This window comes from Notolabrus celidotus, chromosome 15 (genome assembly GCF_009762535.1).
Source record: "Notolabrus celidotus isolate fNotCel1 chromosome 15, fNotCel1.pri, whole genome shotgun sequence".
NCBI classification, from domain to species: Eukaryota; Metazoa; Chordata; class Actinopteri; order Labriformes; family Labridae; genus Notolabrus; species Notolabrus celidotus.
In genome coordinates, this window is record NC_048286.1 from 1,020,444 (window position 1) to 1,046,093 (window position 25,650).

Sequence of the window (25,650 nt, forward strand, 5' to 3'; positions counted from 1 at the left end):
AAAAACACTCATCTATAAAGCATTTATTGATTATTGATCCTGCTCCAGGTTTCACTCTGCCAGCTCCGGGGTGAACGCAGCCAGGCCAGCAGAGGAGGAGCTTACCAGGAGAGAGCCTCTGGGAGCTCAGGTAAGTGTAACCACGCAGCACAGACAATGTCACACTCACCCTCTCAAACACAGAGGAGGACTCCAGTTTCAGACTTGGACTTGTTGCACTTAAGTTGACTTTGACGTGCCCCTCATAGACTTCACGTCCAGCTCAGACTCAAGGTTTGTGCACAATCTTTTATTTGTGTTTTTGGCACATTAAAGTCTTGAGCTGAACATCATTCATCCTGTCATTTATAACAATTCTTGTGGTGCACGACAGGCTTGGACAGGCTATCTGGTGTGCCGGCAACGCCTGGGGCTTTCATAATTTAATCAAAAAAGTATATTGTAACAGTTACTGTTTGTTAAATGCGTTCAGTGCAGATTTAGTGCAGATTTTCATAATTCCTACAGTGTTGACAGTCAGTGAAGGCATCAGGCTACACTCCTCAGATGACACCGTGGTGAGAGCATCACCTGCAGCTGCTGCTGCTGCTGCACAGTTGTTCACACATAGACCATTTCTAGTTTTCAGTCATGTGACCCCTGCAGCCTGGAGGGCAAAACAGAGCTTAGTAACATGACGGCTTCCATTCAGTCAGACGTGTTAAACCGTTCACAGTCAACCCTCAGCACTAAATATGAACCTTCTCCTTAACTAACCTCAGACCACTTTATCACCAGACTGTCAGGATAAAAGAGTCAGGCTGTGAAAACAGACGCTATTACTAAGCTAGCATTAGCTGGTAAGCTAGCAGTGTCAACAAGTTACTGCTGGAGTTGTTTACATCGATCTACGCACACTGACCGTGTCAGGAGAACTACATCCACTAAACATACAATAATTAAAACACTCTGGGCCCGATCTACTAAAGGTTTGCGTGTATAAAAACACGTGCAAACTTGATAGCGCGCGCAAAGCTGACGTACTAACCGGGAGCACCGAGGATTGCGTCTGTCAAATGAGCAAAATAGCACTCGCTATCCATTTAGCGTGTTTGCCTTCATGAATATGCAGAATACATGTAGATCATCAGAACACGCAAAATACTGGGAGGAGGAGATGCAAATGTAATCATTTAGCACACGCAATGTGATCTATCAAACCTGAAGCAGATAGCGCGCGCTGTATTTGCGTCTATATTTAGCACGTTTGAAAGGCAGGTGCAAACTGGCACAGCGTTACACACACATGGCTGCGGTCACTGTAAAGCTCATCATAACTTTACAACATGCCCACAACAGCGGGGCTTACAAGCATTACTACAGTTTTTACACACAGTTTATGTCATTTTGAAGTCAATCAAACTGACATGAAGTCTAACAAACCAAGAGAACAACACAAATAAATAAATAAAACAACACAAATTCAAAGCAGTTCAGCACCACGGATAGCGGCCGCATCATTCTGACACCCACTTTAACTTTTCATATAATGAGAGCACAGTAGGTCACTGTATCAACAGATATAAAGTTTAGTTAAATTAGCACAGTGGCCCACATGTTCACATACAAACAAAAAATCAATATGAAGTTCTCGGCCTACTCACCACTGTTTGAAGGAGCCTTAAGCTCCTCGGACTTGTCCACGATGCACTGTATGTCCATTTTCTTTGATCTGTCATTCTCAATAGATAACATGACATCTCCACTCAGTCTCTCCTGTCCCATCGTGCTCATCAAGGTTTTTTTTGATTAGTTTTAACTTGGAGAATGAGCGCTCAGAAGGTGCAACGTTTACGGGAAGAGTAAAAAATAAAAGCAGGGACAGGCCTCATCAAATTGCTCTCTAAACTCCATCAAAACGTTGATTGCATTTTGGAGTATTTTGCATTTTTCTCATAGCATTCACCTTTGCTGGAGTTCACCGATGTGTTTATTTCCTTGACAAAAACCTCCAACTCCATGGCTTTAGACTTCATTTATCGCTTAAGACCACTCTGTTCTCTCAAACTCTACATGGTGACAGCCGATAGCACACGCAAAATACTCATTAAAGGGCGGTCCGCAACACTTTTGCACTCGTTATCATTTGCGCACGCAGTCTTAGTAGATCACCCGCAACACGCCCAGAAATAACACGTGCAAAATTATTATTTGCACACGCAAATTAGCGCTCGTTATTTGGGATCTTAGTAGATCAGGCCCTCTGTGTTCACTTCAACTTACCTTTAATGAAATGTTCAAAGTTCAAAGACGTGTGGACTTGATCCTTGTTTTGTTCCCTCATCAGGGACAGCAGAGCGTCGAATAAAATGAATCCACATCTCCTCCTCTCAGGGTTTTATTTCTCAGATGGGAATCTTACAGGGATATTTCAGTGTTTTTGAAGTGGGGTTGTTTGAGTTTTATGTCACTAGTAATTGTACTAGCAACAACAGATGCCGCTCAGCTCGGTCCCTGTAATGAAAAGTAATGGGGGAAACGGGTCAGTCCTACAGACCGGGTCTGTCCTACAGAACGGATCAGTCCTACCAGGTAATTCAGCTCATTTTGAAAGACTCTGACCCGAGCACTCATCTCGGTTTAGGTGTACGCTCTACTTGTGATTTTATTCAGCACTTCACTTTGACACCAGAGAGCCTGTTTGTTTTTGCATTATTTGCGGACATAACACAAACGTGCTCCTCCACCTGCAGCGCACTGATCAGCTGTTCAGGTCTGCAGCTTCAAAGAGACAATAATAGAACTAAATTTAATAATGAGAGATTCTGACCGCGTTGATATTATGCCTTTTACTGCGGACACACATGGACACCAATGCACGTGAGAAAAAAGAGGAGAAACTTCAGAGCTAAACTGGAGAGCAGGAGAGATCCAGAGTTACCTGGTGGGGCAGGTGTGTAAACTGTGAGCTAATCAACGCGGTCAGTACGTTTCCTCATCTGCTTAACCAGTACTGTAAATATTAAAAAAGCAAGTTATTAAAATAGAAGTGCCTGTTAGATTTTGAATCAGAACCCTCTGTTTTGGCTGTAGGTCCGGTCCGTATGGGATGGCCTCTCGGCCCGGACCTGGACTGCGGTCCACCTCTTAGTGACCTATGCTCTAGACCTTTGGGAATTAAGACAAACCATCAGATCACAAAGTAGTGTGGCTAGTATAGCTAGTGACATAAAACTCATTGAACCCCACTAGTCTATGAGGGGCACGTCAAAGTGCAACAAGTCCGAGTCTGAAACTGGAGTCCTCCTCTGTGTTTGAGAGGGTGAGTGGGACATTGTCTGTGCCCCCCAACCCCCGGCTTATCTCCTCTTCATATAACTGAAAAACAACTGTCCGGCGGCACTTTTGAAGTTTTTAAACACGTAGTGAGCCGCAGAGTCCGGTCATCTCCCCGTAGCCCAGAGCAGTAAGTTGCCCTCCAGGGGGGCGTTCCATAAGTTTGTGACTTAAAGTGAAAACTATGAATACTTGGAGTTGACCGCCCCATATATTTACTGACCACTCTGACAGCTTTCTTTATTTAGAACTATAGAAAACACCAATAACTTACTAAACCATCATCCTGTATGTGTTATGAACATGGGTGATCAGAGAGAGAGGCAGGGGTTCCTCCTGTTGATGCACTGATGACGGATCATCAGAAGGACCTTTGGAGAATTCAGCTTAAAGATTGATCTGGTTTTATGTCCACACTCTGTTTCAGGATGAAGGTGACAAAGACAAAGAGCCTCCTGTTCCTCCTCAACCCAAACCCCCTCGACAGCCCCCAGAGGTCAAACCCAAACCAGTCCTGTCTGCTCCTCCTGCTGCTGCGGCTCCTCCTGCTGCATCATCCTCACGCCGGGATGAAGAGGAGGAAATCATGAAGGAGCTGCAGGTATGTCCAGTTATCACCTGTCTCTTGAAAGCTCAGCAGGTTGAAATGCAGGATATATATTCATCATGACGGACGTGTTAATTCATGTCACTTAACTTTTACCTGGCATCATGCACACTGCCCTTTCATTCAGGTGTTAGAGGAGTGCATTATGGGGGATGGAGGCTGGAGGATGAGATGGATATTGTGTTGTTGAAACAATAGAAGTGTTCACCTCGTGAAGTTAGTTAACAACAATGAATCAAAGTGCTTTCACTAAAACTTTGGATCAACATGGGAGAGACCGAAACCCTGACCTGAGCCTCATCTTTCCATCAATCAGTCTTTGCACTGATCCTTTATATTTATGCTCTTGATCTTATTTGTGTAGCCCTGCAGACATGTTTGCTCAGATAAGCCCGAACCAGCAGTACATATGAATAACTGATCTTAAAATGTAACTTGAACCAGACATAAGATGCAGTTTGATTAAAGGGGACACATTATTGTCTCACTTGCAACTCATCCTTTAACTACCTGATCTCATGTCGTCTCTGATTCTTCTGAGGCAGGATCAGGACTGAGCCTGGACGGTCTGTATGCTCTGTCTCTCTGACCTCCAGGTTCTGTCTGCTGTATCATCTCTGCCTAGTTTTCAGGCGTCAGTGAGTGGGGCCTATTATGCTTTCTCCTCTATAGGGGGTATCATTAGGTGCATTTTGACCAAGAGTTCCGGGGTCTATTAGCCCCCAGAACTACTTTACCCTGAGCTTAAAGGTTCCTGTGCCCCCATTGTTGTCTGTGTTTCGCATTTACTGTATTTGTTGTGATTCTATAAATTAATGCACATCAGAGGACTTAAAGGAGTGGCTCTGTTTTAAGTAAGATCTGTTCTGTGCTTGTCATCAGTCTGGAAACACTTAATGCTAGTAAGCTACTAGCTAACTCTGCTGCAGTCACTTTTAGTCATTCCTATCTTTGCAAAATTAAACAACCAAATGATAATAACTGAAGCATTTTAAGTGTAATGAAAGAGCTATGTGCAGGTATTTGTTCATCTTTAAAGAATAATAGATGATAGATGCTGTGATTCCTACCTTCAAAGGTTTAGGGATTGTACAGGTGCTGTAAACCACTAATGCACAGAGGCAGACACAGTTAGTCAAAAACTTAACTAGTCATCATTAATCACTAATCCGTTAACACAGGCTTTAAATAACAGTTCATCCGTTAAACATAAAGTTAGCATCAGTTAGCATTGAAGATGGGTGTCATGCTTTCTCATATTTCAAACATGTATATAAAGTAACAATGTTGGAAGTTCATACTCAAAGTGTGTAAACCTTTAATTAGTGCTGGACAATATATCTAAAATTCACCATCATCGCTATGTCAACATGCACGATTTACATATTGCAAAAGACTGCTCAAACTGAAATAAATTGAACTCTGTGTGTCATGAATTCACCCTCTGTTTTATCCTGAGGGGGGAGAAAAACTCTGACGAACATGTGTTTAGTTTTTGTTGACGAGATGATGACGAGACCAAAACTTTAGTGGCGGACTGCTGGACATTAAGAATTCATGTTCTCCCGCTGTGCGTCTTTAAAGATGGCGTGATGACTTCCTGTGACAGGCTGAGTTCTTATCTGAGGGGCTCAGTGTTAGCTTGCTCTCTACCTGCAGCAGGTGTGCTTTATGAACCAGCTCTCCTCACCTCCATGCATCTGTCTCATCTTCATTGAGGACTTTTACCCCCCGGTGTGCGTTAGTGACAAAGACACAACCAGGGGACGTCTGTTTAATATTTGAAGTTTTTGCCGCTCTCACCATAAAAAGCTCCCGTCTACAGCTTGATTTAATCCAGTTTGTTGAAACATCAGACACATTTAGTAAGTTTGGATCAACTCCTTGTCATCAAAGATGCAGATGCATTTCAGAGTGTCATGAACTGACTGACTGTCAAGTGCGCCTGTCACTGCAGGTGCATTCAGGGACCATCATAAAAGTGCAATACAGCCCTTATATTGTGTCCATGGCATTTTATTTGAATCAAGAGAATCAAAATATGTTCATAGTGGTCTCATCAAGAAGATAAGATAAGATAAGATATACTTTATTTGTCCCCCGTTTGGGGAAATTATTTTGTTAGAACAGCTTACAACACGGGACAGGGGAATACAACAATGTACTAACATAGTTAAAAAATATAATAACAATAATACTAGCAATGACAAGGGTAAAATATAATATAATAAAATAAAATAAAATAGAATAAAATATAATATAATATAATAAAATAAAATATAATATAATATAATATAATAAAATAAAATAGAATAAAATAAAATAAAGTAAAAATAAAATAAAATAAATATGGCAACTATTCCAGATATTTACACACTATGTACACTTCTATCTGATAAATAGATAAGGTAAGTTATTGCTTGATAAAAATTGCACCAGGTTATTTAAAAACAAACATACACAGTATGAAGAACAGTGTGATTCAGATGGATACAGTAGTTATTTGTGAATGTGCCAAGTCACATAGTAACTTCCATGTAGTGGAATGAAAGATGAGAACAGCTGATTAACGGGACACAGCAGTGCTGGTGTTAAACAGTCTGATTGCAGATGGGATGAAGGACCTGCGGTAGCGCTCCGTCCTGCAGGGTGGGAGTCTCAGTCTGCTGCTGAAGGAGCTGCTCAGGGACCCCACAGTCTCATGCAGGGGGTGAGAGGGATTGTCCATGATGGATGTCAGCTTGGCTAACATTCTCCTCTCAACCACCTCCTCTATAGAGTCCAGAGCACAGTCCAGGACAGAACTGGCCCTCCTGACCAGTTTGCTTAGTCTTTTCCTGTCCCTGTCTGTGCTCCCTGCTCCCCAGCAGACCACTGCATAGAAGAAAGCAGACGCTACCACAGTGTCATCAAATGTCCGTAACAGAGTCCTGCACACTCCAAAGGACCTCAGTCTTCTCAGCAGGTGCAGACGACTTTGGCCCTTCTTGTACAGGACGAAGAAAGTTTTCTTTTGACTTTTTAGCAGGGACAGGCTGAATTATTTATCTTAAGATATTACAAAAATATTGCCTATTTGAACACTTGGTATAACCCTGATACTGATATCTGATCGACTACATGAAATATTTTAAATAGAAAATGTTTTGGCAAAAATCAAAGACTAAAATGTTTTGAGTTTTCATCAACTAAGACTAGACAATCCAGCTGGTAAGGGACATTTTTGTTTCGAGAGGCAGAACATTTTTTTAAGGGGGGCATTAAGATGTTCTGCTAAAGTGATCAAGAAACTGTACAGCCATGCAACTAAGTTGGTTAATTGTTAATGTAGCAGCTGTGGCCAAGTGGAATTTCTTCAATCAAACCATGTTGTTTGAATTGAAATAATGCTAATAATGCTCTGTATAAGCTACTCACCGTCTGGGGTCTATGTTAGCAGAAGTATATTAACATTGTAATCTTAAGTATTTGTTTATTTATCAGAAGTCATATCGTCATCGCAATATTCAACAACGTTATTGCATATCGCATGTCTTCCTAATATCATGCAGCCCTACTTTAAATCTCTCAGTGTGCACATGTTGTAGTAAACCCTGAGTTGTGTTTAAACTGCTTAAAAAGGGCCGTTCTTTAAGTACCACAAGATCTTCATGAGACTTGCTGAAACCATGAGGTTATCATGTGTCAGACCGAGGCTGAAATAAGTTTTCTAAAACACCAAAGTGAGAAAAAGAGCATTTTTGTTTTTTCAGCTGTTGATCATGTAATGTTACAACAGAGGTACCAGAGGGACAGTATAAAGCCTAAAAACAAGCATAATGCCCCTTTTTAACTTTGAAACCTGGATAAGATGGGTCGCCTTAATCCAAGTGCAGTAAAAGATTCAATCCAAACATTATATCCTTAAAGACCCACAGATTACTTCAGATTTACACAGGCTGTGTGCGATCCTCCTCAACATGTACGATCAGGGTTTGGATCCTTCTTCTGTCTCAGGTAAACAACCTCAGCGTAGAAGATCCCAGTGATGGGGATCCAGGCTCTCAGTACTGATCCAGATCAATTCAGCAAATCAGCTCTTTCGACTCCCAAACAGCTCTTTAGTATAGTGTCCTTCACTAAAGCCGAGGCCACTAGGCTCAGCATAGATCATGTCTGCTGCCACATAAACTGGATTCAACAGGAGTTATAGGTTTTTGTGATGGAATTCAGCAACAAACTGGACACTGGACACAGAAGACTCAGGAGACTCTGACGGCTTACGTTGAAATAGTTTATGTAGAACTTGGCCAAGGAGAAATAACATAACAGTACACAGGCAGGAGAGTGCAGTGCAATGCCAAGTCAGTTCTGACAGACAAAACCCTTGGCATGGTATTTATTCCCTCTGAAGACGACACTAAAGTTAGATAACCATGTTTGGACAATAGGAACACAACAAGTAAGAAGAAGACCTGTGCTCTAGTTCTGGAGACAGTAAGTCGGCCATAACACATAGATAAAGACAGGAGCAGGGGGAGAGACCTTGACTACTACCCTGACACGATCTCGCCCGTAACAGATGACATAGGAAACAAGTTACTCTAAACATGACATTTAGACTGAAAGAATACAATAGTTAAACATTCTTATATACATATATATAAGACTATGAAAATTCCACGACAGTTTTGATAACAGTTTTTTTTTTCAAGTTAACATCCATGTTAGAAGTCAATTTAAAAAGTGACGATAATTAACCACTCATGCGTGACCAGCTGTGCAGACGAAATTAACTTTATCACAAATTAAACATCATTTTCACATCTCAGATAACCTTTTAAGGAAGATGATATGTTTTGTTTTTAAAGCTCTACATTACTTTAGATTTCAATAACTTCATGTGATACTTCCTGTTTGTCTCTATGCAGATGATTACGTGTTTTATCATTGCTTTTTCTAATTATAGGGCGCTACAAATCTGTCCAATAAGAACACTATACCTGGCAGTGATAAATGGACAGGGCCGTTAAAGACACCTGCAACAGCACAGGTGACCAATCAGAGTCCTTCTGACCCCCAGGTTGCTCCTCAGCTTGGTGGGAACCACTCGCCCCCTCAGAAAGACGGAAACACTGAAGCTTTGGGGGACGGTGAGAGTCCTGAGATGAAGAAAGATGCAGTGGTTCAACAAGCGACATCTTTAAAGTGTTCAAGCATCAAGAAGGTGGAGGTACCCCCACCTGAGGTCAAAACACCAACCAAAACAAAGAGCACAAAGGTAAACTCACCTGTAGCTCCACCAGACGTCCAGTCTGCACAGAACCAAGATAAGGTACAGACACCAACCCAAAAGAAAGCACTTAGGAAGGAGAACCTCACACCTACGGCTCTACTCCAAGACAACCTAAGCACTCGTGAGCAGGATGAAGGACAAGTGTGCTCCCCGACCAGAGCAGAGAAGATGGAGGTGCCCCCACCTGTAGCTTCAGCAGACGCTCAGCATGTGGAGAAGAAAGCGGGGTTACAAACACCAACCCAACAGAAAGCAAAGACAGAGGGACTTACAGATCCACAAGGAGACCGCAACAGTGTACCAAAGAAGGTGGGCTCCCCAACCACAGCTGAGAAAAAGGTGAAGGTAACAACTATAGTCACGCTACAAAAAGACTCCACCCAAACAGGTGCAGAGCAGACGCAGGAGAGGGCTGTGAGGGAAGCTCCAGCTGAGAGGAAGTCCAATCTGATGGTGGTCGTCACTTTACAGAAAGAACACACAGCAGAGGTGGAGGAAGAGGAGGAGGAAGAGGAGAAGACGGCACCGCAAGCCCAACACGACGAGTCCCTGGATTCACATCAGGACTGTCCAGCATCTCCTCCAGTCCTCAAACGTTACCCCCCTTCACCTGATCTGACCTACACAGGGAGCACAGAGCTGCAGAGCCAGGAAGAGACTGAGCAGGGACCCAGGTACCAATCACAGTACACCGCGGATGGAGGCAGTCTGAGTCCTGATGTGTGCGGCGATGAGGGACCTCCTCCGCCGCCGCCCCCCACCGGAAAAATCAGCCTCAGAATCTCCAAGGCCAAAAGTAGGATCCTGTTCAAAGATGAAGACCAGACCAGAACCAGTGGATCTGACACACAGACTGCAGCTGGGGGCGACACAGGTGAGGCTACCTTTCTGGAGCATGAGAACCAAGGCTTCCAGGACAGTGATGACTTTGATAACAAACCTATTATTGTCATCTTGGACGAGCCCATGGACTTTCAGTCGGCCTTTAAGCGTCTGTCCACCATCTTTGAAAGTGAGGAAGACCTGGACCGGATTCTGTCTCAAGAAAATCTCATGGATGAAGACGAGCTGCAGCAGCAGGGACAGGACACAGACATGAGGAGCATAAACATCACTGACATTAATACAGGCCTTAAAGGCATCACAGGAAACGGTCAGATCTCTATACATCAAAACCCTCCTCAAAACCAGGACCAGGGTCAACCAGCCTCGCCCAGGAAAACAGAGACCAAAAAGAAGTTCAAATTCAAGTTCCCCAAAAACAAACTGGCAGCCATCAGCCAGGCCATTCGATCAGGGACGAAAGCAGGGAAGAAGCCTCTTGAGGTTGTGGTCTATGAGGAAGAGGAGGAGACGGCATCAGACAGCAGGTCGGTGATGGAGACCAAGAAGCAGGCAAAGGACTCCAAAAGGTTCCATATCAACAGTAAGGACCAGTTCCACCCAGGAGGAGGCGCTGAAGGTGATGATGACACCAAAGTCCCCTTAAAGTCACCGAGCCGGGTGGAGGAGCTCTGCAAGAGTGCATTTGACTCCATCAACAGCCTGGAAGAGTCCATCAAGCTGCTGGAAATCAGTATGGACAGTATCACTGCCCCTTCCTCCCCCACCTCACCCGTTTCCTCCCCTCCTCAGTCCCCTCAGTCCCCTCAGTCCCCTCAGTCCCCTCAGTCCCCCTCTGACAGAGCTAAGCCGAAAGACAAGGTCAAACGGGAAAGGGAGAAGAGCCCGTCCAAGAGGCCTGCTTCTCAGGTCGTCAAAGGCCCAAATCCACCTCAGAGTAAGAGGGTCAAAGCTCAGCCTGCGCCTGAGACCGGGAAGACCTCCACCAAGAAACAGGTGTGCTGTTCTTCTGCCTGCCGTGGTGCTGGTGGAGGGCTCTGGACTCTGTAACTCTTTCCTCTTTCTGCATCTACCTTATAAAGAGTAATTATTCACCAGTCAGGACAAGACGATGCTTCACGGCCGTCTGTCTGCAGGACCTTCTTTACTTTTTAACCCGTCTCTGCAGAGAACAGCTCTGTTGTTCACTTATCTCGAACACAACTGAAACAAGTCAGTCAGAAAACCTTTTTAAAGCTGTGATCAGAGCAACAGCAAAACAACTCCCACCTCATTAGACACACGAGAGAGTGACAGCAGGATGATTTGTGTTTATTCATGTTGCTTTAAACAACATCTGAGTATTTCACTTCATTGTAGATGCATCGGGAAACAGAACCCTGTCCTGTCCTGGTTCATCATGTCACCTGGATGTCTCTGCAGCTTGATTATTTTACCTCGGACCCTCACGCTCCTGTGGGAGCTGTCTCTGCTGCCTTTCTTTCTCCTCTTTTCTCTAAGTCGGTGAATCGCTGCCTCGGGCTGTCTGTGCATAAATAACCTGAAACACATCGTTTGACTCCTCTTTAGTCTCAACCTGGTGCTTTTTTCTCTTTCTTAAGGTGGAGCTGAAGCCTCAGTGGCGCTGCACCTCGTGCTGTTCTTCAGTGATACCAGTACTACTGACTAACCTTCCTGTATCTCTGTTCTAGACTTCCAGCTCTCCAGCTCAGCGACCCCACACAAAGTCTCGCCACTCGTCCTCCTCAGGCTCAGAGAAGACACCTAAGAACCAGCCAGCCAATCAGAAGCAGTCCAGCCAGGTAAATAAACTCTGATAGAGCCAGACCTTGTTCACACCAAATGCGGATGAAATCATTCACAATAGTGAATCTCATGTAAAGTTGAAGTAAAGACCAAGCGGCAACCTCTGGTCTAAAAATATGAGTCCAATGTGGAAGTGCTAAAAACTGCAGTTCATCAAGGATCCGCTTGAGGCTGGCTCCGGAAGTACCAGAAACCACATCCACACCAATTCAAAGAAGATGATCTTTACAGCAGAAATAAACATGTTTACAGCCTGGTACAAAAGACCAGTGTAGTCTGGATAGCTCATTTCTCTATCGGCACACACTGTAAGGGGGGGTTGAATTTTTTTCTAACGTGGCAATTTCAAAGATATTGAGATTACAAGTCTTCCAATGAGAGGCAGCGCTGACTTGATTGACAGGCGGGAACACTGTAGCTGTTGGTGTTGTATCTTGACCGCCCGTGATGTGTAGATGCAGAAGGAATCTTCGTGACACTGGCTTGCTTGTATAGTAATATGTTTATTGCAAGAAAACAAAACCAGTATCGAACAAGCACCCGGAATGCTTGGGAGAACAGCTCTGCAAATCTGCTGACTCTCAGAATGCTGTTGACCAGCACCTTTTATAGGTCTGCGAACCAATGACATAGCCTACTACCAAGCCCAAACTTATCTTAACCTCTAATTATTTATTACACTCTCCTGGGCTCTGCTGGCCTAAGGGTCACAGAACTTGTCCATGCAAGTCACTAAATTAGAAGGGGGTCTCAATCTAATTTCCTTGAAAGTCTGGGACAGCATAGGTTTCTCCTTGACTTGTTTTACATCAGTTACTTATTAACTATCACATACTTCATTGGCTCGGAGGCTCAAAGCCCGCCTCTTTACATCACAACCACTCGACAGCAGCAATATGGTTCCCGCTGACGATTGGCCTCAAAACAGTGCTTCAGAAACAGATGGGTGACGTCATGGAGACTACGTACATATTTTATACTGTCCATGGTAAAGACCATAGACTGTAAAAAATATGGACGTAGTATCCGTGACGTCACCCATCTGTTTCTGAAGAGCTGTTTTGAGACCAATCGGCAGCCATATTGCTTCTGTCAAGCCAGTGTGGCGTAAAGAGGCGGGCTTTGAGCCTCCTAGCCAACAGCTGCAGTGTTCCCACAGGCAGCTGTGCCTCTCATTGGAAGACTAGTAATCTCAATATCTTCCAAATTGCCGAATTAGAAAAAAATTCACCCCCCTCACAGTGAGAGGACATGGAGAAATTAGCTATTCAGACTACACTCATCTTTTGTACCAGGCTGTAAACATGTTTATTAATGCTGCAAAGATCGTCTTTTCCCCATTCATGTGTATGTGACTTCCGGTACTTCCGGAGCCAGCCTCAAGTGGATCCTCGATGAACTGCAGCTTTTAACACTTCAGCATTGACTCATATTTTTAGACCGGAGGTTGCCGCTTGGTAAAGACGCAAGTAGAAGCAAGGTCTTGTCGGGCGGTGTGAATGGCACAAGTTTGCACAAATGAAGCATGAATATTGTAAAATCGTGACCTCCTTTACGTCATTTGAAAGAGTTGAAAAATCTGGACTCCAGTCAATCAGTGCGAGGTCATTTGGTGACGTTTGATGTGATGAACAGATGAGCGGAGGTTCCTTCATCTGGAATATATGGGACACATTGATTGTATCTCTGTACAGCTTCCCTGAACTCTGTGACTCTACCTGTTTTTATGGGATCAGGAATAAACAGGAGCTCACTGTGAGGACAGAGAGGGAGGAGGATTATCTGCTAAGTCGTGAAAACGAGATGTGAAAAATCCACATCTTGGGCACTCGTGTTCACGTGATTCTGGCGCACGAATTGGGTGACTAACCACAAAACAATGTTATACAAATTAAGCCTCTTTTAGCGGTTGGTGTGAACGTGACTTAAGTTGGCAGCTCTGGATCAATCAGACGTCTTTAGCTAGCAGGAGAATCATCCTTTAATTTACCTCCTTCAGTCAAGTATCAGAACATTTAGCTCAAACTCGTTTTAAAAAAAGTTTTCTTACACTTGTGAAAGATCTGCTTCCTCTGTCAAGCCCTTAAACTGAGTCATACTGGAGGCTCTTTGTTTTTTTAATTTGTCCACAAGTTTCACTTCCTGCTCAGGTAAACACAAAAAGAAAACCACTCCTCCCCTTTGTTGAGGAGGAGTGGTGAGATCAAGCTAATCAGAAGACGCTAGAGCCTATATTTAGAATGAACATTTTGTGTTTGACCAGTGTGTTTATTGAATATTTAAAATGTGTTTACAGAGTGTTTACAGTGTGTCTTTGTATCCCTGTCTGACTCTATGAAGAAGTTCTGTCTGTCTCTGTATCTCTGTGTAATCTTGGTCTTTGTCTCATCACACACGTCAAGATTCACTTCCTGATTTTCTCCTAATAACCATGAATCTCTTAAAACTTAACACAGCTGACCTTTCAGGTCAGGACCATGGATTTATTATTCAGAACAAAATACCAGACCCATCCTTTAGTTCAACCTGAATTTCACACACTGCAAAGTTTAAAGAACTACTTCTTGGGTCTGCAGTTGAGGAGTCCTGGGGTCTCTGGACTACAGGGCTACTGGTCTGTGCCTTTCTCTATTCTTTTTTCATAGACCAGATCAGAGAGTGAGTCTTGGTCTGCATGCATGTGATCTTCATGTGAGCTTCATGGGACCTGCATGTGACCTGTATCCTCTCTTTGTTGGACAATGACTTGGGAAAATATTTGGGTGACAGAAACTCTACTCTAGTTTTCTGAATCCATGAAAACCATCATTTCATATAATGATAACTGATCAGTCATCAGTTGATGTGACGTGTTCACTTGTTGCAGGTGTTGAGTTGTCATGTTGCAGGTGTTGCCTTGTCATGTTGAAGGTGTTGACTTGTCATGTTGCAGGTGTTGACTTGTCATGTTGCAGGTGTTGACTTGTCATGTTGCAGGTGTTGACTTGTCATGTTGCAGGTGTTGACTTGTCTTGTTGCAGGTGTTGACTTGTCATGTTGAAGGTGTTGACTTGTCTTGTTGCAGGTGTTGACTTGTCATGTTGAAGGTGTTGACTTGTCTTGTTGCAGGTGTTAACTTGTCATGTTGCAGGTGTTGACTTGTCATGTTGCAGGTGTTGACTTGTCTTATTGCAGGTGTTGACTTGTCTTGTTGCAGAACTTAACTTGTCTTGTTGCAGGTGTTGACTTGTCATGTTGCAGGTGTTGACTTGTCATGTTGCAGGTGTTAACTTGTCATGTTGCAGGTGTTGACTTGTCATGTTGCAGGTGTTGACTTGTCTTGTTGCAGGTGTTGACTTGTCTTGTTGCAGGTGTTGACTTGTCATGTTGCAGGTGTTGACTTGTCATGTTGCAGGTGTTGACTTGTCTTGTTGCAGGTGTTGACTTGTCTTGTTGCAGGTGTTGACTTGTCATATTGCAGGTGTTGACTTGTCTTGTTGCAGGTGTTGACTTGTCATGTTGCAGGTGTTGACTTGTCTTGTTGCAGGTGTTGACTTGTCATGTTGCAGGTGTTGACTTGTCTTGTTGCAGGTGTTGACTTGTCATGTTGCAGGTGTTGACTTGTCATGTTGCAGGTGTTGACTTGTCATGTTGCAGGTGTTGACTTGTCATGTTGCAGGTGTTGACTTGTCATGTTGCAGGCGTTGACTTGTCATGTTGCAGGTGTTGACTTGTCTTGTTGAAGGTGTTGACTTGTCTTGTTGCAGGTGTTGACTTGTCATGTTGCAGGTGTTGACTTGTCATGTTGCAGGTGTTGACTTGTCATGTTGAAGGTGTTGACTTGTCTTGTTGCAGGTGTTAACTTGTCATGTTGCAGGTGTTGACTTGTCATGTTGCAGGTGTTGACTTGTCTTGTTGCAGGTGTTGACTTGTCTTGTTGCAGAACTTAACTTGTCTTGTTGCAGGTGTTGACTTGTCATGTTGCAGGTGTTGACTTGTCTTGTTGCAGGTGTTGACTTGTCATGTTGCAGGTGTTGACTTGTCATGTTGCAGGTGTTGACTTGTCATGTTGCAGGTGTTGACTTGTCATGTTGCAGGTGTTGACTTGTCTTGTTGCAGGTGTTGACTTGTCTTGTTGCAGAACTTAACTTGTCTTGTTGCAGGTGTTGACTTGTCATGTTGCAGGTGTTGACTTGTGTTGCAGGTCTTTACTTGTCATGTTGCAGGTGTTAACTTGTCATGTTGCAGGTGTTGACTTGTCATGTTGCAGGTGTTGACTTGTCTTGTTGCAGGTGTTGACTTGTCTTGTTGCAGGTGTTGACTTGTCATGTTGCAGGTGTTGACTTGTCTTGTTGCAGGTGTTGACTTGTCTTGTTGCAGGTGTTGACTTGTCATATTGCAGGTGTTGACTTGTCTTGTTGCAGGTGTTGACTTGTCATGTTGCAGGTGTTGACTTGTCATGTTGCAGAACTTAACTTGTCTTGTTGAAGGTGTTGACTTGTCATGTTGCAGGTGTTGACTTGTCATGTTGCAGGTGTTGACTTGTCTTGTTGCAGGTGTTGACTTGTCTTGTTGCAGGTGTTGACTTGTCATGTTGCAGGTGTTGACTTGTCATGTTGCAGGTCTTGACTTGTCATGTTGCAGGTGTTGACTTGTCATGTTGCAGGTGTTGACTTGTCATGTTGCAGGTGTTGACTTGTCATGTTGCAGGTGTTGACTTGTCTTGTTGCAGGTGTTGACTTGTCATGTTGCAGGTGTTGACTTGTCTTGTTGCAGGTGTTGACTTGTCATGTTGCAGGTGTTGACTTGTCTTGTTGCAGGTGTTGACTTGTCATGTTGCAGGTGTTGACTTGTCATGTTGCAGGTGTTGACTTGTCTTGTTGCAGGTGTTGACTTGTCATGTTGCAGGTGTTGACTTGTCATGTTGCAGGTCTTGACTTGTCATGTTGCAGGTGTTGACTTGTCATGTTGCAGGTGTTGACTTGTCATGTTGCAGGTGTTGACTTGCCATGTTGCAGGTGTTGACTTGCCATGTTGCAGGTGTTGACTTGTCATGTTGCAGGTGTTGACTTGTCATGTTGCAGGTGTTGACTTGCCATGTTGCAGGTGTTGACTTGCCATGTTGCAGGTGTTGACTTGTCATGTTGCAGGTGTTGACTTGTCATGTTGTAGGTGTTGAGTTGTCATGTTGCAGATCTTTACTTGTCTTGTTGCAGGTTTTTACTTGTCGTGTTGCTGGTTTGACTTGTGTTGCAGGTCTTTACTTGTCATGTTGCAGGTCTTGACTTGTCATGTTGCAGGTCTTTACTTGTTGTGTTGCTGGTTTGACTTGTTGTGTTGCAGGTCTTTACTTGTCATGTTGCAGGTCTTTACTTGTTGTGTTGCTGGTCTTTACTTTTGTTGTTGCCGGTCTTTACTTGTTGTGTTGCTGGTCTTTACTTTTGTTGTTGCAGGTCTTTACTTGTCGTGTAGCAGGTCTTTACTTGTTGTGTTGCAGGTCTTTACTTTTGTTGTTGCAGGTCTTTACTTGTTGTGTTGCTGGTCTTTACTTTTGTTGTTGCAGGTCTTTACTTGTCATGTTGCAGGTCTTTACTTGTCATGTTGCAGGTCTTTACTTGTTGTGTTGCTGGTCTTTACTTTTGTTGTTGCAGGTCTTTACTTGTTGTGTTGCCGGTCTTTACTTTTGTTGTTGCAGGTCTTTACTTGTTGTGTTGCTGGTCTTTACTTGTCCTGTTGCTGGTTTACTTGTCGTGTTGCAGGTCCTTTCTTTTCATGTTGCAGGTCTTTACTTGTCGTGTTGGTGTTGTTTACTTGTTTGTGCAGTTGTTGACTTTCTGTGTTGCAGTTGTTGACCTGTGTTGCTGGTTTTTACTTGTCTTGTTGCAGGTCTTTCTTGATGTTTTGCAGGTCTTTACTTGTCATGTTGCTGGTTTTTACTCGTCGTGTTGCTGGTTTTACTTGTTATATTGCAGGTCCTTAATTGTCATGTTGCAGTTGTTGACTTGTCTTGTTGCTGGTTTACTTGTCGTGTTGCAGGTCTTTACTTGTCATGTTGCTGGTTTTTACTTGTCTTGTTGCAGGTCTTTCTTGTCGTGTTGCAGGTCTTTACTTGTCATGTTGCTGGTTTTTACTCGTCGTGTTGCTGGTTTTACTTGTCATATTGCAGGTCCTTAATTGTCATGTTGCAGGTTTTTACTTGTCGTGTTGTTGTTCTTTACTTTTGTTGTTGCAGGTCTTTACTTGTTGTGTTGCTGGTTTGACTTGTGTTGCAGGTCTTTACTTGTCATGTTGCTGGTTTTTACTTGTCTTGTTGCAGGTCTTTCTTGTCGTGTTGCTGGTTTTACTTGTCATATTGCAGGTCCTTAATTGTCATGTTGCAGTTGTTGACTTGTCTTGTTGCTGGTTTACTTGTCGTGTTGCAGGTCCTTACTTGTCATGTTGTAGGTCTTTGATTGTTTTGTTGGTGGTGTTTACTTGTTTGTGCAGTTGTTGACTTTCTGTGTTGCAGTTGTTGACTTGTGTTGCTGGTTTTACTTGTCTTGTTGCAGGTCTTTCTTGTTGTGTTGCAGGTCTTTACTTGTCATGCTGCTTGTTTTTACTTGTCTTGTTGCTGGTTTTACTTGTTGTGTTGCAGGTCTTTGATTGTTGTGTTGGTGGTGTTTACTTGTTTGTGCAGTTGTTGACTTTCTGTGTTGCAGTTGTTGACTTGTGGTGTTGCTGGGTTGTGTTTTCAGGCTGACAGCAGTAGAGCAGCGGGGGATAGTACCCGTTCTGTCGTTGCTTTGCGTGCTTCTAAGATTCCTGCGTTGTGCCAAAACTCTGGGAAACACCTGCCTTCCTCTCCTTCCTCTCCTCACTGCACAGACACCAATGATTGCCTCCAAAACCTCTGCTACTCCTCTTCCTCCTCCTCCTCCTCCTCCTCCTCAGCTGCTTCACCTTCAGCTCCTTCCGCCTCCTCTGGGAAAAACTCTCTTCTATCTGCTGCTTCAAACATCAACTCCTCCCCTCCCTCCTCCGCCCTGCGCTCCAGGCAACAGGTTCCCTCTTCCTCTTCCTCCTTGGTGAAACAATCCTCCTCTGTTTCTCCATCAGCCTCCCCCCCTCCATCCTCCCTCTCACTGTCTTCCCCCCCTCCTCCTCACAAGTCTTCTATCCCGTCTCTGACTCTGGCTCGTCTCCTCCCTTCATCCAGCCACGTGTTGTCGCCATCCCACGCTAACATCGGCCCTGCCCACCACCGGCCTCGCAGCAGCAACATCAAGGGCCAGCACCGCCTCGTCCTCACCTCCACCTCCCACAACAGCTTTTACTCTTCATCCTCCTACTCTTCATCTTCATCCTCACCCTCCTCTTCATCCACCTCCCTGTCGCCCACTTCCTCTTCCTCCTCCCCTCCCTCTCCATCCTCCTCTCTAAACCCGTCCTTGGTGAGCCACGCGGAGAGGAGAGTCCGAGCATCAGGATGCAGCCCCACGTCTCCAGGCCGAGGCAGGAAACGCACAGCGTCAGCCTCGAAGGACACGCCGTGATGTTTCGTCAACCCAGGAGAATTTAAAGACATCAGAAGTCACACATGTAACGGTGTGAGAGAAAAGCTGAATTGTACTGTGTTCCCACAGCAATACTGCATGATGTTTACCTTTCTTACCTTGTATCGTTTTGTGTTAAAGACAAAAGAAGTTCTTTTAAAGTCCAAACCGGGACAGACACCTGTAGACTCGACCAAACACTCTGATCCGTCTCTGTGTGTCAGACTGTTTTTATATATTTATATTTCATTCTTTAAATACAAAGACAACATGTGATATCAGTGTGTGAAAAAGGACTCAAGAGAACAGTTTCAAGGGAAAGACTTGCAGCCATGGTGTGAACAGAAAAGAAGCATGTGTCCATGTCAGTCCAAATGATGAGTGCAGCGTGGATTGAAGGTTGGGGTTGAGTCCAGAAAGCCCAGACAGAGCGAGGTTGAGAACATGATGCAATGCAGAGTCATCCAGAACTGTTAGATCGATCTTGAAGGTAGAAGCAGAGGAAAGGGCAACTATACTTGAAGCTACAGTACAGACCAGCTCTCTTGCTGATCTTCGGGTTGTGTAAGAAGCTTGATTCTGATTGGTCCAAACCCCTTGATGATGGTTATTAACTTTCACAAACATGATCAACACCAGAGACAAACAGATCACCAGTCATGTCAAATCAATCCACAGAAAAGAGTTCAGACACATTTAGCTTCTGCTTGTTGACACCATAGATCGTAAGGTGAGGGGAAAACTGTTAGCTTCTGTTAGCATCATACTGGTAAGTAATGTAGCTGAAACGTTAACTTTGTTTTTTTCCACTCGTGCAGCTGATGGGTGAGCTTAAATCAGAACATGCCTGCTCTGAGCTCAGAGAGAGGAAAAAAGACTCCACCTAACTATGAGCTGAGGTATTCAAGGTCAGGGGTATAATCCAGGGTCATAAGCAATGTGTTGTTTTGGCTTCAAATAAAAACGAGGGAGGAGAGCAGCTGGCCGAATTTGAAGCTGTAGAAAAGTGACCAGAGGGAAGATGAAGTTTCGCCTGGAGAAGGAAAAATGTTGAGGTCCTGAACAGCAGACCAATCACAAATATCCATCAGACCTGCTTTAAAAGAACACTGCAGACAGACATGTGTCAGACTGTCTTTATTAACTAACACAGCAGGAAGATACCACACTGCATGTCTGAGGCACTGATGCTCCAGCTGTGCTGCACAGTTTGTCCTGTAGGGGGCAGTGTTTGTTAGTGTACCCCAGAGTCAGTGGGATATTTTCAGAATAAAGGCTGATTTATACTTCTGAGTCGATGTGTCCGTGTCACGCAGCAATTCTCCTCTGAAACGCCTGAGGGCAGTGTGGTCTCTCTGATAGCCGGTCGCCTGCTTCCGGCCCCGCTACAATCTCTGTTTACTTTTCCACAGAGATTCAGAGCGTGTTCTGTTAATCTACAGCTGATACATGTTGCTGTTTATCACACAGACATGATTACATGAAGAACAGAGAGGAGGAGATGAAATACACGGCCGATGAGCTGGGATCCCAGAAGTGCTGTAAATGCTGGAAATACAATGTCACCGAACGCACCAATCACAGGGCTTGTGGTCCGCGTTGATTCTACGGGTAGTTACATTTTGGAGGAGGAGCACGTCACCTATGTGTGAATGCCTCTGCGTAGGTACAGGAGCTACGAGGACCCCCAGCGTAGGCTAGTATAAGTCAGGCTTAGGAGTACAAAGACTGCTGCAAACAATCAGACGGATGTTTTTACTCTGTCACTGTTACGGGTTATCACGTCATAATAAGAATATTAAAATATTAAACATGTGCAAACAGAGTTTATTTTTCCTCCCGTAGATTTGAATCCTCTCAGTCTTCTGAGGTGCAGCTGGTTTTGGCTTCTCTGTGTTTGAGAAAGTGTGTCTTTAAATACTGTAAAAAAGGATTTCTGTGTTGTGAAGTTAAATGTTCAGAGTTTACCCAAAGACACTCCTGCACACATCAAACTTTCCTCCAGAGTTTATGTAGATGTTTCTGATATGAAATGTGTTTCTTCCTATAACAGATCTTTTTATGCAGAAACCTTTCAAATAAATATATATATTTAAACGTCAGTGAGTTTATCCTCCCATCTGAATCCTTTCACAATAAAGGTTCATCAGAGTCAGTGCAGAGGAACATGTTCAGGATATTTCCAGCTATGCAACAATAGACAATCAGGGAACCTTTGTGATCCAGAATACATTGAATCTTTATTTAAACATGCCAGCAGGAACACAGACATGATCCTCTGATATCATCAGTCTGAAGTCACCTTGATCTGCACTCCAAAGTATCAGAAGCGATAAACTCTCTCTGACTGCTTGAGATTAAAAGTTTGTAAAGTTTATGTAAATAAAAAATGATGTCATGGTTTAACCTCATGTGACCTCTCACTGTGTCTGAGTTTATGAATCATAGAGTTTAATATCAGACTGTTTATACCTGATGTCCTGTTGAAACTCTGCATGTCTCCATCAGCCAGCTCCCTGTCAGGCTGCACTGAGGATCCATCATTTAATAAAGATAAGGTATTAATAATAAGGTATTAATAAAGGGCTTCCACAGTGTTCAACCATCATGATGTCCTGCTGTGTTTCTCTGTGCAGGTTTTCTCTCTCTCTCTCTCTCTCTCTCTCTCTCTCTCTCTCTCTCTCTCTCTCTCTCTCTCTCTCTCTCTCTCTCTCTCTCTCTCTCTCAAATTCAAATCAAATTTTTCAAATTCAAATTTGCTTTATTGGCATGAACAACGAGATATTATTGCCAAAGCACATAAATTCATACAGTACATTATATATATTCACAACACATTACACTCACCATATATAGATTAATCACACACCATATTCATTCCATATTATATTCATCACATACATATCAACCATATATTACATATTTTATATGCATTAATGAACGATGGTGTCACCTATACAGCATATCTCAATGTCCTCACCCGATTCGGCGCGCTCACAAAACCTCCACCCAAAATCAAACCCCATGGGATGGTGCGTCCCTCAGGCTGTGACAGGCAGACACATATTTAGCAGCCAGAGGAGCTGCTGACCCTTCCCCCAGGAGAACTGACAGTTTCTCTTCTGGGGTTAATGTTGGGAAGTTTGGTACCATGTTAGTAATGTCCCTGTAGTGGGAATCTCTTAGAGAAGAGAACTTGCTGCAGTGGAGGAGGAAGTGCATCTCTGTCTCTATGTCCCCTGTAGAGCAGTGAGCACATAGACGCTCCTCTCTGGGCAGCCATGTCTGCCTGTATCTCCCTGTCTCTATAGCCAGCTGGTGGTCACTCAGCCTGTATTTGGTCAGGATACATCTTTGTTTTGTATCTCTGACACTGTACAGATATTCAGATCATTTATAATCACGGTTTAGGGTCAAATAACAATTCATTCTACTTTGGGTCTTTGTTTGGTTTCTCCAGTGATCTAAATACAGATCTTTGGAGTGCTTCATGATGAGTTTAATCTGGTTGTGTTTTGGATCAGTGCTGATTGGAGTCTGGCTGATTAGCTTCCTCACCAGCTGACTAAGGGGACAGTTTTCAGGGTTCAGCTCTTGGGTTTTTAGTGCTTTATATTGAAGTGAGTCTTTTGGGCTTAAATTTAGATGGGTCCAAAATTTGATTGCCCGTTTCTGAATGTTTAATAGTAATGGGAAACGTCCCAGCTCTGCTCGGCAGGCGTTATTTTGAGTTTTTCTTTGAACATTTAGAATTCTTCTACAGAATTCAGTATGGAGAGCTTCTATTGGGTGTTTGTCCCATGAGCCATGCTCCAGTCTACTGAGGGGGCCCCAGATCTCACTTCCATACAGAGCTATAGGTACAATCACACTATAGAATATTTTGGTCCAGATTCTAATTGGAATGTTAATCTTGAATAATTTGGTTTTTAATGCATAGATTGCCCTCTGTGCTTTTTCTTTAAGTGCATTTATTGCCATGTTAAAATGTCCTGATGCAGATATGTTCAGACCAAGGTAAGTATAATTCTTTGTGTGTTTAATTTGAGTGTTATTCAAAGTAAAAATATATTTATTTTCAAGACATCTGGGCTTTTTTTGAAAGATCATTATTTGTGTCTTCTTAAAATTGACCTCCAATGCCCAGTTCTGGCAGTATTGTTCCAGGATGGTCAGGTTATGTTGGAGACCATCTCTGGTTGGCGACAACAGAATAAGGTCATCTGCATAAAGCAGGTATCTAACTTCTGTGTCTAAGAGTGTGAGGCCTGGAGCTGCTGAACCATCCAGCTGCTCTGCAAGTTCATTTATATACAGATTGAATAATGTGGGACTTAAACAGCATCCTTGCTTCACACCGCGCCCTTGAGTGAAATATTCTGTTCTCTGATTGTTGATTTTCACGGCACATTGGTTGTGCTCGTACATATATTTAATGAGATCATAAACCTTACCACCTATTCCACTTTGAAGGATTTTGAAGAAAAGTCCTTCATGCCAAATGGAATCGAATGCTTTTTTAAAGTCAATGAAGCAGGCAAATATTTTTCCCCCCTTTTTTTGGTGGACATGTTGGTCAATTAAAGTGTGTAAGGTGTATATATGATCAGATGTTCGGTGATTTGGGAGAAAGCCAATTTGACATTTACTAAGAATATTTTTTTCTTCAACAAAAGCTTGTATCCTGGAGTTTAGGATACTACAGAATATTTTCCCCAGGTTGCTGTTGACACAGATCCTTCTGTAGTTATTGGGGTCTGTTTTATTACCATCTTTATAGATGGGGGTGATCAGCCCCTGGTTCCAGACATCAGGAAAGCAGCCTGCAGTCAGCACCATGTTGAACAGTTTAATAATTGCAGTTTGAAATTCAGGAGTACTGTTCTTCAGCATCTCATTCTTGATGCAATCTGTGCCATGAGCCTTTTTGGATTGAAGAGTTTTCAGTTTGTCTGTTAACTCTTTCTGTGTAATTGGGTAATCTAATGGGTTTTGGTTATTCTTGATGGCTGATTCAAGGTTGTCTAATTTTGTTTTAATTTCAGTTTGATTAATGTTTAGATCTTCAGGTGGGATACTTTTGTAGAGGTCATGAAAATGTTTTCCCTAGATATCTCCATCTTGTATTGCTAATTGTTGAGGCTTTGTGGTCTCTAAACTGTTCAACATGTTCCAGAACTGACCCTGGTCTACTGCATTTTCAATCTCCTCCAGTGTTTTGTTGGTGTAGTGGGATTTCTTTTGTCTGATGGTCTGTTTGTACTGTTTCAGGTGTTCAGAGTATTCATGTAATAGTGTTGGGTCATGTTGGTTTCTGTGTTTCTGGTTTGATAGCTGTCTTAAGTGTTTTCTCATGTCTTTACATTCCTTATCAAACCATTGTTTTTCAGAGGGTTTTTGATTACAGTGCTGACTGTGGGGTTTCTTACTTTTTTTAAGCTTTGCATCTAATGCAGCTTTTTGGAAGATATTGTTAATAACTTCCGTGGCTTTGTTGACACCTTCAGAGTTACTGTGGTAGTGTGAACAGTTGAATGTGTTTATTGCATGTCTTAATTCAATTGAATTAAGACATGCAATAAACACATTCTCTCTCTCTCTCTCTCTCTCTCTCTCTCTCTCTCTCACTGTGTGTGTGTGTGTGTGTGTGTGTGTGTGTGTGTGTGTGTGTGTGTGTGTGTGTGTGTCAGTCTCTGAGCCTCTCTGAATTCAATTCAATTTGCTTTATTGGCATGAACAAGCCGAAGCACATAAGATTCATATACAAACAGCAAATATATACATTACATATTATATACATTACATATTATATACATTACATATTGTATACATTATATATTATACACATTACATATACATTCATCACATATATCCATTACATATTGTATACATTACATATACATTCATCACATATATATTCATTACATATATAAACATTACATATTATAAACATTACATATTATATACATTAAATATATACATTACATATTATATACATTACGTATATATACATTACATATATATATATATATATTCATTACATATATATAAACATTACCTATCATATACATTACATATCATATGCATTACATATTATATACATAACATATATATACTTTACATATTATATACATTACTTATTATGTACATTACATATTATATGCATTGCATATATACTCATTACATATTATATACATAACATATTATATCCATTACATATATACACATTACATATATACACATTACATATTATATACATTACATATAAACATTACATATTATATACATTGCAT

The 25,650-nt window shown here is 42.7% G+C and overlaps 1 protein-coding gene across 1 annotated transcript in view; it reads left to right on the forward strand.

The window, feature by feature from the left end:
* Positions 1 to 19,633, forward strand: part of LOC117826593 (sickle tail protein-like) — a 91,757-nt gene extending 72,124 nt beyond the window's left edge. Inside the window, exons 22-28 of the mRNA XM_034702762.1 lie at positions 49 to 130; positions 3,743 to 3,916; positions 8,871 to 10,623; positions 10,660 to 10,831; positions 10,883 to 11,036; positions 11,732 to 11,842; positions 18,560 to 19,633. Of these exons, the coding sequence (XP_034558653.1) occupies positions 49 to 130; positions 3,743 to 3,916; positions 8,871 to 10,623; positions 10,660 to 10,831; positions 10,883 to 11,036; positions 11,732 to 11,842; positions 18,560 to 19,357 (3,244 nt within the window). The 3' untranslated portion in view covers positions 19,358 to 19,633. The remainder of the gene's footprint in view (positions 1 to 48; positions 131 to 3,742; positions 3,917 to 8,870; positions 10,624 to 10,659; positions 10,832 to 10,882; positions 11,037 to 11,731; positions 11,843 to 18,559) is intronic.
* The last annotated feature ends 6,017 nt before the right edge of the window (positions 19,634 to 25,650 follow it).